General features: G+C 38.3%; 2 protein-coding genes across 2 annotated transcripts; both read right to left on the reverse strand.

Annotated features, from left to right (window-relative positions):
* Positions 1-6,921: 6,921 nt before the first annotated feature.
* LOC120001823 (3-ketoacyl-CoA synthase 6-like) lies at positions 6,922-8,731 on the reverse strand. The gene has a single exon (XM_038850299.1). The coding sequence runs from the start codon at positions 8,614-8,616 to the stop codon at positions 7,126-7,128; it is 1,491 nt and encodes a 496-aa protein (XP_038706227.1). The 5' UTR covers positions 8,617-8,731; the 3' UTR covers positions 6,922-7,125.
* Positions 8,732-9,440: 709 nt separating this feature from the next.
* On the reverse strand, positions 9,441-11,237 carry LOC120002511. Its single transcript, XM_038851279.1, has 6 exons — positions 11,151-11,237; positions 11,062-11,079; positions 10,767-10,868; positions 10,643-10,710; positions 10,232-10,571; positions 9,441-9,590 (listed from the first exon to the last, which is right to left on the reverse strand). The coding sequence occupies exons 1-6, from the start codon at positions 11,235-11,237 to the stop codon at positions 9,441-9,443; spliced, it is 765 nt and encodes a 254-aa protein (XP_038707207.1).
* Between the last annotated feature and the right edge of the window lie 3,331 nt (positions 11,238-14,568).

Genomic DNA, 14,568 nt, shown 5'->3' on the forward strand with positions numbered 1-14,568 from the left:
TTTGATAGAGATTGTAATTACGTAGATCATTGATTGTAAACCAATGTAATAGCTATATATAGGTGTTTCCCATTTCAATAAAAGTATTTGATTGCAAAATTAAGTTGGTATCAGAGGCAAGGTTCTCTTTAACATACTACCTCTCCATCACCGTAGCTACTAGGGGCCGACTGCTCCAACCATCCGACAGAAGCCGATTGCTTCGTCCATAACAGGTGCCGATTGCACCATTGAACCAGAATCTCATCCAGAAATTACAAACAACTCATGGCTGAATCCGGTGCTCTTATAGTTCCACCTGTGGTGACGCCAACTCAAGAACCAACCTCTATTCCTTATGGGATCAAACTGAATGGCTCAAATTTCACTCTTTGGTCTCAGGTGGTTACTATGTTCGTTGCTGGACGAGGAAAGATGGAATATCTCAAAGGTACAACCTCGAAACCTACTGTTAGTGACTCTACATATAACAAGTGGATGATGGAGGATGCTACTGTAAAAGGCTGGCTTATTGGCTCTATGGAGGCCGATATAATGAATCTTTTTATTCGTTTACCCACTGCGAATGATGTTTGGGATGCTGTGTCTCAAACATATTTTGAGGGTGCTGATAAATCTATTTTGTATGATCTGTCTCGAAAAGCTATGACAACTAAGCAGGCAGGGCGACCTGTGGCTTCATACTATTCCGATCTTAAGGTTATTTGGCAGGAGCTTGATCATCGTCGTCCAATTACCTTTACTCAGCCAGATGTGATTAAGACTCGAATGGCTGAAATTGATGAAGATCGAGTCTATTCTTTTTTGGCTGGGCTTGATGATATATATGATTCTGTTCGGGGAGATATTCTTCGTACTAATCCTCTACCTGGACCTGATAATGCTTTCTCAACTGTGAGACGTGAAGAACTTCGCCGGAATACAATGATGTCTTCAGAAGTTCCTCAGATGGCTATGGCAGTTCGAAAATATGGAACTCCAACAAGTTCTTTGTCACTGTCAGTACCTACTGGTGGTAAATGTACTCATTGCGGCAGCACCAAACATATTGTAGATACTTGCTTCAAAAAGCATGGATATCCCGAGTGGTGGCAGGCTCACAAAGAGCGATTACAAGCTCGAAAAGGTGGTAAAGTTGCGCTATGCACCTCACCTACAGTCCCAATGGCACCGACTCCTTCTTCAATGGATACCATGGCTTCCACTACTCCAGTTGATATCACTCACTCTGTGGTAGATCCTACTCTTCTCCAACAGTCAGGTAGTGTTGGTCTAGCCCTTCTTGCAACAAATTCTGAAAAAGATCCCGGTTGGATTCTTGACTCTGGTGCGACTAATCATATGACCTTTGATGCGTCCTTACTACATGATGCTTGTTTACCAAATTGCTCTACTGTCACCAATGCCAATGGTGTTTCATATCCGGTTACGGGCGCTGGAAGGGTTAACTTAACTCCTTCATTATCCTTGGAGCACACTTTATTGATTCCTGCTCTTTCCAATAATCTTTTATCTGTGCCACAAGTTACTACACAACTAAATTGTTTAGTATTAATATATCCTACTTTTTGTTTCCTTCAGGATCTCTGCAGCGGGGAGATAATTGGGCGTGGTACTAAGAGAGAGGGATTATATTATGTGGAAGATGTTAGTATGGGACGATCTCTATCAGCAAAAGGGTCTTCTAGGGCATCAGAAGATCAGATTCGGTTATGGCATCATCGTTTGGGTCATGTCTCCTTTGGGTACTTGAAATATTTATTTCCTACTTTATTTTCTACATGTGAACCTTCCAATTTTCAGTGTGATACATGTGTTTTGGCCAAGAGTCATCGTGCTACTTATTCTGATAGTACTAATAAAAGAGTTCTGCCTTTTGCGTTGGTTCATTCGGATGTTTGGGGACCTGCCCCTGTTACTACTTCTACTGGCTTTAGATGGTTTGTATTATTTATTGATGATTGCACTCGTATGACTTGGCTTTACCTTATGCGTCATAAGAGTGATGTGGCTGCTTGCTTCCGCACGTTTCATACCATGATCAAAACACAATTCTCTACTAATTTACAAGTTCTTCGATCTGATAATGGTGGTGAATTTGTAAATCAGGAGTTACAAGCTTATTTTCAGACTCATGGAATTTTGCATGAAACCACTTGTCCTTATACACCACAACAGAATGGTGTTGCTGAGCGCCGAAACAGACAAATTTTGGAGATTACACGTGCTGCCCTTATTGGAGCCCACATGGCACCACGTTTTTGGGAAGAAGCTGTTACCACAGCTGTATATCTTTTGAATAGGGTACCCACTCGTGTTCTACAATTTCAGACACCACTTGATAAATTGGCATCCTATGTAACACTGCCATCGCACCTCACACTTCCTCCCCGGGTGTTTGGTTGTGTTGTGTTTGTACATTTACAGAAACATCTCCGCACGAAACTTGATCCTTGTGCCCTCAAGTGTGTATTTGTCGGTTATCATCCTTCACAAAAGGGTTATCGTTGTTTTCATCCTCCTACAAGTAAGTTCTATGTTACTATGGATGTCACCTTTTCTGAACATGAAATGTTTTTTTCTTCACCCAATTCCACGCTTCCGGGCCCGAGTGGTGATACTGTTGTTGAAGCTCCAAATTGGATGGAGTTGTTTCCTGATCCACTGTGTGTTGCCGATACTGTTGCTGAAGCTCCCTCTCTCTCATCTTCGCTAGTACCCACTCCCGATACTCCTCGTACAGATCCTCCTGAGGTAAGCATTGAGTCTGATGTTAATACTAACAATATTTGTGATAATACTTGTGTCTCGATTGAAACTGACAGATACGTACTCCCACCAAGAAGTACTCGTGGTGTTCCACCAGATAGATTTTCACCAGAGGTTGTGCGAAAAGTGAAATATCCTATTGCTCAGTATGCATCCACTCACCGACTGTCAAAGGAATGCCGAAGCTTTGTCAGTAATATGACTGTCATAGATATTCCTACTAAAGTGCAAGAGGCGTTGTTGGATCCAAAATGGGCAACTGCAATGACTGAGGAGATGACAGCACTTGAGAAAAATCAAACTTGGGAATTGGTGGAGTTGCCGAAAGGAAAAAAAGCTGTTGGTTGTAGGTGGGTGTACACCGTCAAGTGCAAGCCTGATGGTTCGGTTGATAGGTATAAAGCTAGACTTGTGGCTAAAGGATTCACCCAGACGTATGGGGTTGATTATCAGGAAACGTTTGCTCCTGTTGCAAAAATTAATACGGTTCGAGTCCTAATATCCCTAGCTGCAAATTTTGATTGGCCTCTACAACAATATGATGTAAAAAATGCTTTTTTACATGGTGAGCTACAAGAAGAAGTTTATATGTCTCTGCCCCCAGGATATGAAGCTCCAGGTGATCAAAGTGTCGTGTGTAAACTGAAGAAAGCCTTATACGGGTTGAAACAATCTCCTCGAGCTTGGTTTGGTCGATTCCGACTTGCTATGAGAAGATTCGGCTATAAGCAAAGTAATGCAGATCACACTTTATTTTTGAAAAGAGTTGGTCATAAATTAACGGCTCTCATTATTTATGTTGACGACATGGTAGTGACAGGCAATGATTCTGAAGAAATGCGTAAACTGAGAGACTATTTGTCAACTGAATTTGATATGAAGGATTTGGGAGGATTAAAATATTTTTTGGGCATTGAAGTTGTTCGTTCTGAGCAAGGAATATTTTTATCCCAACGAAAGTATGTGCTTGACTTATTAACAGAAACTGGTATGCTTGGATGTCAGCCAATTGGATCTCCTATGGAACAAAATCATGGATTGGAAGAGTCTTCGAATCAAACTTCAATAGACAAATTACGATATCAAAGGTTAGTTGGGCGTTTAATCTATTTGTCTCATACGAGGCCAGATATTGCATATGCGGTCAGTGTTGTGAGTAGATTTATGCACAATCCTGGTAAACAACATATGGATGCAGTTATTAGAATTCTGAGATATTTAAAATCTGCACCGGGAAAAGGCTTACTTTTTTCTAAGAATGGGCATGCAGACGTATGGGGCTATACCGACTCAGATTGGGCAGGTAAAGGAGACCGAAGAAGATCAACCACTGGGTATTTAACTTTTGTTGGAGGAAATCTGGTTACTTGGAGAAGTAAAAAGCAAAAAGTTGTCTCATTGTCTAGTGCAGAAGCCGAATACAGAGCAATGGTGAAAGGTATTTGTGAGTTGTTATGGCTCAAACGGCTTATGGAGGAGCTGAGTTTGTCCATTAAAAGACCAATGAAATTGTATTGTGATAATCAGTTAGCAATTAAAATTGCTGAGAACCCAGTGCAACATGATCGGACTAAACATGTGGAAATTGATAGGAATTTCGTGTATGAAAAGCTAGAAGAAAAAATAATTGAAGTTCCGTATATGAAGACCGAAGATCAGTTGGCTGATGTGTTAACCAAGGGAGTGTCAAATTCAGTGTTTGCTGATTCACTTGTCAAGCTGGGCATGTACGATGTCTATGCACCACCTTGAGGGGGAGTGTTGAATAGAGTCAAAGATTTACCCAAGATTTACTTTATTGATTGAAGACTTTATTGACAAACTCAATATTGATTGAAGACTTTCCTTAATTGAAGATTCGGCAATCAATATTGATTTGTCTAAGTTCATAATTGATGCCTCAATTGTTGACTAATTGATGCCTCAATTGTTGACTTTGATAGTGACTTTGATAGAGATTGTAATTACGTAGATCATTGATTGTAAACCAATGTAATAGCTATATATAGGTGTTTCCCATTTCAATAAAAGTATTTGATTGCAAAATTAAGTATTTTAACACGATTATTTTAAGGCATGGTTTTGAAGAGAACCATGTGTGCAAGAATTTCAAGAGTTTACTTTGTTCAAATACATGAGAATGAGAAATGACTTTAATGTGAGCATCTCTTGAAGCTTGCTGAATGTGGTGCAGTCCATGAATGAGTTCACATGATTGCTTATAATAGTAAGGTTTGAGCTTGAAGATTTTAGCTCATGGGCACCCAAGTTTTGTGAATAGAATAATATGCTCATGCAAGTGTGGCTAACCATGCTACTGGAGCCGGCCGACATAAAATAAAGATACAAGAATTACTACTTCCTTATGAAAGAAATTATTTCATCTTGAGAGGCTTTTTGTCCGAATTACCAAAAGCAATTGTGAGAGACAAGTCAATCTTAAGGACACAATGTGTAACGCTAGACTTGATCAATTTTTTCATATTATTGTATTCCGCAAGGGATAGGAGATGCTGGAATGATTCCAACTGAAATCATAAATCTAAACCGTTGGATGCATCTTGTGCTATAAACTAAACACCTAATTGACATCATGAACCGACGGTTTAAATGTACAGATTTCAGCTGGAATCAGAATCATTCCAACCCCCATCCCATTCCTCAATCAGGTTCCTGTTATGCATGAATTTGTTCATTTTAATTAAGGCAATTGCAATTGAATCTATTTTTTCAATTTTTGTTGTTCTTTTCGTGTAAGAAAATTTTTTTTAAAAAAAAATCTAAGAGTGCGACTTAAGTCTATTTTATTTAATATTCAAATTAGTAAGAGATCGGACGCAAGTTCCATGTTCGGACTCCAACCAGCTGGTATAAGTTGGAATTGTGACAATATAATTGATGTGCTGATATGTTGTCGAGATGGAACTTGGAAGTACCGACAACATGGCTGGATCGGGGGCCTTTGTATCTGTCATGGACGCAACAACTGTGTATGTGAATGTGATTAGCGAGAATAGTAGTCAAGGTTGCAATGCAAGCTAGCCATGTAATGGCATACTGGATCGAGCCAGACATCACCTACATTTTTACCAGATATATATCACATGCAATTCTTTGCAATTTGCTCAAATGTCGTGTATGTATGCTACAAAGAGAGCCACATGGAAGAAGATCCAGCGAGTCTTAGGCAATCATCGGTAAAAAATTAAAGCAGATTTCAAGATTAATATCAATGTGAGGTGCATTTGTGGGACACTTACAATGTAGGTAGGATATATATCCATTGGGTGTCTGTTTTGTCGACCTGATCCTCACTCGATTTCAGTTAGCCCTGGATTTGGTTCCATACTTCTAGGATGGGTTCAGGAGTTCCGGATTTGGTGACATCCTCTAGAGATGGGTCTAGAAGCCCTGGATTTGTTTACATCCTACAGGAAATGGGTTTAGGAACCCTAGATTTGGGTACATCTTAAACAGATGGGTTTAGGGGTGACACTGTGGACGGTGGTGTATTAGCATATCCTTCCCACATAAAGCGCGCAGGGCATTGATGGTCTTGTACTATATGGTTACAAGGTTCTAAACCTAGTATGATTTCTCGCAAGCATTCATGTTTCTGATTATGTGAATTTGGTGTTGCTTGACAAATTTTGACATTTCCTTCGCCAGTTTTCCTCTGTAAAAAAAAAATCATATTTATTGGTTGTATGATTTAAGATCTAACGGTCAAAATTATTTTTATTTTGAATATACTATATTATATAAAAAAATAATTGTTTGTTGCACTAGTTTGATACTCTGGTGCATAGTGCACCGGACTTTGCCTTCAGACGTTCCGCTCATTTTTGTTATTATTTTTAAAATAATTATGAATTATTAAAAAAAACAAATTAAATGATTGTAGTCACCATGATATTATATGACATATATCTATTAATTTTGTATAATTTTTTTTTAATTGTTTGGTTTACAAAAATGATGAACCGTTTGTACACACTGCAGAGGACCCTCAATCCCAGTGTAGTAAATTGATCCGGAAGTCAAGAAGCAGTGGGATCCGTGACACCACCATGTAAATGTGTTCAACGCTTTAATGATGACAAAACCTGCAAACTCATTGTTCAACCCAACAAAAAATTGATAACCAACGCAGAAAGAAACTCGGTATGCAATAAATCCTCAGTCTCTGCCATATCTTAATTGCATATAATTATTCTGGCCATAACCCTAAGAAATTTATATTTCTTTCCATTATGATGACTTAGGATGATGGTATTATTATACTAATTCTTGGACATCACATATTCTTCTAATAATACCCAGAAGTGCTAAACGTCTCAATACACCAATCCGAACCTAGAGCTTCACAACCTCAGGAATATGGACTGGATACCTGTCAATGCAATCGGCCCAAGGCCCATCTGTCGGTGCTTTAATGCTTTTATTACACTTCCATACAGCACTATTACACTTGAACCCACTCCCAAATGCTATCTGCCACACCCTATCTCCCTTCCTCATCCTCCCTTGTGCCTCAATGTACCCCAGCTCATACCACAATGAAGACGACGACGTGTTGCCGAAACGGTGTAGTGTCATCCTCGATGCCTCCACGTGTTCGGCTGATAACTGCAGGTTATTCTGCAGTTCGTCAACCACCGCACGCCCTCCAGCGTGGATACAGAAGTGCTCAAATGCTTGTTTGAAGTCTGGAATGTACGGCTTCCATTTGGGATTAAAGATTTTCCGACCAATCAGAGTCGCGAGAAATAAGAGCTGTTCAGATGCGGGCAGAACTAGGGGACCGATTGTGGTGATGTTTGATTTCAAGGCCTCGCCAGCTATGACCATTAGATCTTTAGAAAGGGAAATACCGACTTTGCCCTCTCTGTCTTCCTCCTGGAACACGCAACGGTATGCTTTATCATCTGTACCTTTGTGTGTTCGAACCACGTGGACGAGCCGGTACTTGGCTCGCCTCAGCTCGCAACGGCGGTTCGATAAGAGGATAGCGGCTCCACCCATTCGGAACAGGCAGTTAGGGAGGAGCATGGCTCGTTCGTTCCCTTGGTAGCAATTGGGAGTAATAATCTCCGTACTCACAACGACGGCGTTTGAATTCGGATGAACTTGCAGCAGATCACGAGCTAAATCGATTGAAATCAAACCAGCACTGCATCCCATACCGGAAAGATTGAAGCTCTTAGTGTTGCTTCGCAGCTTATATTTATTAATCACCATAGCAGACAGAGACGGTGTAGGAGAAAACAGACTACAATTCACGATCAGAAAGTCAATGTCTTTAGGCTTCAGACAAGTTTTTTGGAACAGAGAGTCCATGGCGGAGAAAATAACTAGCTCAGCTTCACCTCTCGCAGACGCCATAGTCGGCATCGGAGGAATGTAATGAATCGCAGGAGGCAAGCAAGTCTCTTCACCTAAACCAGACCTTTCAAGGATCCTCATTTGAAACTCAACACTCTTCGGTTTATCCTTCAAAACAATCCTAGCATGTTCCATGAAGGTCGAAAACGGGACGCGGCAGGTGGCCGGTGGCTTGAAGCACGCGTAATCCACCAAATAGATCGTTCTAGGCTTAGACATGAAATAAACGGTGGCAATAAAAATGATCAAGAAACAGGAACAGAGGATTTGAACCAAATCAAATTGAAGTGATTTCCAGAGACTCAATATTTCATCGGGTCCCATACGAAGAACCTCGATTGAAACACCGACCATAACTGGAACCAAGAGAAGGTACAGAATGTGGTTCACAAGGTATTGGTAGCCGAGTTTAACGTACTTGAGCTTCACAGAGTGGGAGAAATCAGGCAAGATTGGAGGCATTTTGAGAGAGAGGGAGAAGAGTTCTGAGTAGTATTAGGTATACGAAGGGAGGGTGCGGAGGACGGAGATTTAAAGGTGGACGGGACCTGGAGGAATGAAGGTGGCAGATGAGAAGATTAAATGATACAATCCCTCACTCAACGGTCACTTGTACTAAAGCTCTGTTTGGTTGAGCGAAAAACTAGATTTTCAATGCTAGTGGAAATATTGTAGGAAAAAAGTTAAACTTAAAGCTGTGTAATATGTTGTGAAGTGTTTGACACACATATAAGCTGACGCTAGTAGTTATGCTGTAAACTATGTTGTGAGGTGTTTGACGCACAATAAAACTAACGCTAGCGATTATACTGTTTAATTTATACAAATATTTAATAATTGCGCAAATGATTTTCATCTTATAGTCTTCACAACTTTTGTTATATTTATTTGCTCTTTTAGTCAAACAAATATATACTATCTCTTTTAAATTTATTTATATAATTTTTTTAATTTAAAAAATTACTAATTTAACATTAACACAATTCATGTACCATAAATAATTATACATTAAAATAATATTAAGTATCATATTACAATCTCACAACTCGAAATAGTTAACACTTAAATATTGTTTACTCGCGCATCATGTGCAGATCCCTCCCAACCAGCCGAGACAAAAATGTACCACATATCAAAGTCGCACGCGACCATCACATTATGTATAGTGATCCTTTCCTCCCTATGAACCGACCTCTCTCATCCTTGGGAATAATGGTTGGAATATGAGTATCATCAATGCACCAATATAGTCCCTAAATGGCATGTATTTAGGGTCATTCATAATTCTAGCAGGTACTGTATCGAACTGGTTCTCCCTCGGTTTGATAAGGTCCATGACCATTAGGTATTACGTTATGCATAACATCCCTGAAAATATGGCTAATTATTTCGCCGGAATGCTGAAAGCATTCTTGTAACAATTTATTACTAGCACCCTGGCCCAGAGTAAATAGGAACATACCAACCATTTTTCGAAATGTGAATGTTGTTCGTGGTCGGTAACGTGTACTTTTCCCTTAGATCTGTGCATAGCTCTCTAAAAATTTATTTCTTCATCCTAAAAAGTTGAGAACATCTAGCTGGGTATCCTCTTAAAATTTATGCCACCCAATCAGCACCCTGTAAAACTGATGTCCTACACGCAACCCTGTCAATATATATTTCATACCGGTTGTAATATAACATGGCAGCTGCTGTAGCACTCACAACAACTACAAACCACGCTACCCATTCACGTTATGCACGTCTATTGTCATCACCGTCCATGTTAATAGTTTCCAATCCTGAGCACAAGTAACAAATAAAGTTCAAAATACATCCATTGTACTCCATTAAAAATTATGTAACATTCCATAATATACATAATACATTATAGAACCGTAATAAACATTCCATAATATACATAATACATCATTATCTAAAAAAAACTAGTGGTTAATATGCGTGTCATCCCATAATGGTAACCGCAACAAAACTGTTCAAGCAAGTTTCAGAATTCACAAACAGCCGACGTTCGTCCCCTTCTGGTATTGATCAAACTTCCTCTCTATAAAGGGCATTCGCAGTGCATAATCACAGTCAATAAAGAATTCACTGTTATGTTGTCACGCAACAAATCCACTGCAAATAGGTACAACTCTGTACTCATGTGCTGGTCATGTAACATTTTCTTGAGAATTGCAGTAGCTATTCCGTACTGGCTTTGCCCTCTTCCATATCCCATACTTGAATCATGTGAAGGTGAATTCAATTTCCCAGCTACACTCTGCACAGCTTGTACAAGCTCGTTCATTGTATCATCCTTGGTTGTGGCTCGCTTCTTGCTAATCTTGCATCCACTCATATGAGATGACCTTTTACCCAAGCTACCAGTTGCATGTGTTGGCGTCACTGACTGAACTCTTGGTGGGGTGTAGCTGTAGAGAAAACATCATCATGTTTTTCCTCCTCCACTCCTACTGGGCTGTTATCCAGATTCAAGTCCTACAAGGGTGGCTCGGGCACATACGAATCATCATCTAACCACGTATCAAAACCATCTGAATCCTCGTGGTTCTGTTTTTCAAACCCCCCGATGTATGAGATGAATGTTTCACACCACTTGAAGGTACCATTCGATACCCACCAGTAGCATAAGTACCTACAAAACAAAACTCAAGTTCTTGTTTGAATTTGAATCCATGTTTGTGAAACTTTGCATACTCCTTGTTCTCCTGCAAAATGCAGCAAATATTTATCAACATCATTATCTTAAATAAGCTATCATCAACATTACATGAATACTGAAAGAAACTGTAGGAAAAAAGAATGCATTAAAATTAACGCTAGGTTTTTAAGAAACAGAAGCTTGAGTGAAGGGCAATTTTCGTACGACTTTTGAAAAAATAAAGGGCAATCATAGACAACCACAGTACACGAATACATCTACAAAAATTAAGAACCATAAAGCAAATAAGAAATAATAGTTTAGAGATATTAGTGAACATAAAGTTTACCTTAATTTTTTCCTCCCACCACTCATTTGATGCATCAACTGTACCCAATTTAGCATTCCATCCAGTACTAGTATCCTTAGCCATCATTTTCGTCCATAATGTCCAATCCTTTCTAGAGGCATCCCATCTATTTTTCAAAGCTGTCTTTGGCTAGCTGTATTTGGTCTTTGCATTAAATTTTACAATGAGATCCTCCCATTCTATCTTAAGGATCTGACTACCGGGTACCCTCTTAGCGGATTGTATTAAATCATAACACAACTCAACTAGGACTGCAGTGAATTTATCATCCCATCTAACCTTATCATACTCCCCACCTTCAATTGAGCCTACCTTTTGTTTTCCTTTTCGTGACATCTATAAACACATAACATTAACAATATGCACGTGCCAAATAAAAAAAAGGACATTAACATATAAATAAACTGAAAATTTGATGGTTTGAACAAAAAATGAAATAAAATTTTCTACTAAGAAGGAAGAGCTATTTCGATATGCAGTAAAATATTTATATACCTGCAAATACTTTTTATGTGCTGGTTATGCTTAAACAACACAAAACAATACAAATGGTTTGATCATTATCCACCACTAATCCTTATATTAGCTATTCCATAACTGTAATTACCAAATAATAGTCATACACAATGCAACTACTTCTTCGAAAGCAAAAAATATGTGTTAGAAATGCCCTTAATGAGCTTGAAGCAAACAGACAATCAATATGCATTATAATAAACTTTTTGTAATACCACAAGATGGGCATTGTAAGTGAGTTGAACAACAAATAACAGAGGCTTATTACCAAAGGAATAACCAAGCATCAAATACATATATTACTAATCAATTACGAAGTAAACAATACTTCCAGAACAAACCTCCCATAACAGAGCCACATCTGGTTGCAAAATACAAATCTAAAAACAAGGGAAAGAATGTTTTATGTACCAATCAAAACTAGGTTTCTCAATTACAATTTACGTGGAACAACAAATTACTAACACAGCCTTTACGAGCAGATCTCTTGCCTAGGTTCTTTTTGTACATGTATAACCCTAATAAACTCAAAATGGCCACAAATGAAGTAATTTTAGAAATCAATTGCAGTTTTCCTAATGAGATAACCATTATGGGATAACAACTACAATGAAATCCAGTATGAGATTACAAAAACAAAAATCGAATTCGACCGAAGAAAAGATAATCGGGAAGCTTACCTTACTCGCGAAGAGGAAAGAAGCCAGACTTTCTTCAGAATATGAAACCGAACTCGGTAAGAAGCTCAATTAAGGCTTGGGAAGATGGAGATTATCGATTGATTGGATCGAATGAACTGAAAAAGATGGACATCGGACAGGTGTAGAGAGAGAAGAGTGTCTAATAACTCTCTGAGAAATTTTTTTTATTACCGCCTTTGACGAAAGTGGTAACATCTAATAAGCTCTTATTTGGAGCTTATTAGATGCTAACGGATCCGCTGCCACCGCTCTGCCGGTTTGCAGAGCATCGGACGTCAGCGTTCCGCTAAGCAGAAACACTGCGTCTTTTGCTCTGCCAAACAGGCAGAAAATATCCACCACCAATTTTTTAAAATTTATAAAATAACTTAAAGAGCTTGTTGTTTTGCAGTGAGGATGATGGTGATCAGAAGAGATAAGAGCAGCAAAGAAGCATGGGGATGAAGAGACATAAATTCTCCAGAATTTTATTCATTTTTCTTAAGGTTTACAACTTACGAACGGTATGATGCAGACTCTTATGCACAAACTGAGTTTAGAAACGCTCCATTGATGTGACTTAAGCTAAATAAAAAAAATATAAAAGAATTGTTTATGGGTTTTTTTAAAAACACTCATTCTATTTACTATATAAATCTACCCTATGATTTGATTGACAAAAGTTATCTCACGGCAACAGTTTTCCTTGGGTATCGGTCCAGTCGACCAAATGATTTCAGGCCTAAGTTTTTGTCACGTGCAAGGATATAGCTATTGTACTCATCACTTAGACAGAAAGGTTTATGACAAGCATGATTGATTGATGGCCATTCACCACATTATTCGTGTAAGTAATCATTGGTCAAATTGTGGAATTAATAAGGTTCTTAATTGCAACCGTCCGATTGAATGATAATTAGATTGTTTTTTTTTACTCCTTCCGTCCCATTTCTATAGTCCATTATACCATTTTTAGAAGTCTCAAATAACAGTCCACTTACTTTAAATTAAGTCATTGTTTTACTATTATACCCTCGTTTAATACACTTTTTTCTCACCACAATTTTCTAAATTCTATATTCTCAAAAAGTTATTAATTGCTTGTATGGAGAACTAAAAAGTATTCACATTAGTAGTATTGTATTCACATTAGATTTGTTGACGTTTTTAATTACCTTAAATCTTGCAAATAGCATTAAAGATTGTTTGAAAAGTGCATTACATTTAATGAGGGTATATTAGGAAAAGAACCAACTTTAAACCAAATTAACCATACTTTCTTAATCTATGTGTAAATAACTGTCGGACTATAGAAATGGGACGAAGGGAGTATATTTTATTAGCAAGTCTAACCATCTCTCCTACCTATTGTCTTCGATTTTTTCTTTCTTACAATCCCATTTTGCGGACGTCAACAATTCGTTGAATCCGATTGAATTTTCGATTTTTCCCTTGTTGTACGAGGTAGAATCAAATAACACAAAAGTCTTGAATATTTAAAACAAATTTATTCAAACATATTAACACAAGTTAGATTTATAATCTTCCAACACAATGATTTCATAAGGAAACCTAGGATGCATATATTGCATGTACGCATGAATTCGCTCCACATACGGGGTAACCCATGCAGTTGGGCAATCATATTGAACTTTGAAGCAATCAAAAGACCCATGTCTGACATAGTCATCCAATGCTCAATCAGTGCTCTAGCTAATGCAAAGAAGTTCAGTGAGCTGTTGATGGAACTAAAGGCTTAAATATGTTTTGAAAACCCTAATCCAACTAAAAAACTAATTACTAAATTAAAAGAGAATTAAAATAAAACATATGAAAAAGTCAACTCTGAGTTTTGACTACAAATATGAGGCCCTAAACGAACTCAGATGGCCAAAATCCATTGAACATCTATGCTAAGCATAGAGTATGATTGCTATCATCGTTCCGCTTTTGACAAGGTATGGTTCACCCGAAATGGAGCTCGTCAACAATTACTAAAATACTCGTTACGTCCTTTTTTAACGACGACTATGTCCTTTTGTATTTTAAACTTCTTCCTCTCCAATTTAATGCAGAGTCGACAAGTACGACTCGGGCAGTGTAATCGAATGAGTGGATGTAAACACATACTGACGGTGTTCGGATTAATACCCGTCAATTATTATTCTATGACTCTTATTAATTAGTCATTAAATTGACCA

This window comes from Tripterygium wilfordii, chromosome 7 (genome assembly GCF_013401445.1).
Source record: "Tripterygium wilfordii isolate XIE 37 chromosome 7, ASM1340144v1, whole genome shotgun sequence".
NCBI classification, from domain to species: Eukaryota; Viridiplantae; Streptophyta; class Magnoliopsida; order Celastrales; family Celastraceae; genus Tripterygium; species Tripterygium wilfordii.

Coding starts and splice junctions, on each gene's coding strand:
- LOC120001823 (XM_038850299.1), bottom strand. CDS start 8,616: ATGCCTCCAATCTTGCCTGATTTCTCCCACTCTGTGAAGCTCAAGTAC.
- LOC120002511 (XM_038851279.1), bottom strand. CDS start 11,237: ATGATGGCTAAGGATACTAGTACTGGATGGAATGCTAAATTGGGTACA. Junction 10,711..10,766: donor CTACTGGTGGGTATCGAATG/GTACCTTCAAGT, acceptor TTTGAAAAACAG/AACCACGAGGATTCAGATGG. Junction 10,572..10,642: donor TATGTGCCCGAGCCACCCTT/GTAGGACTTGAA, acceptor TTTTCTCTACAG/CTACACCCCACCAAGAGTTC.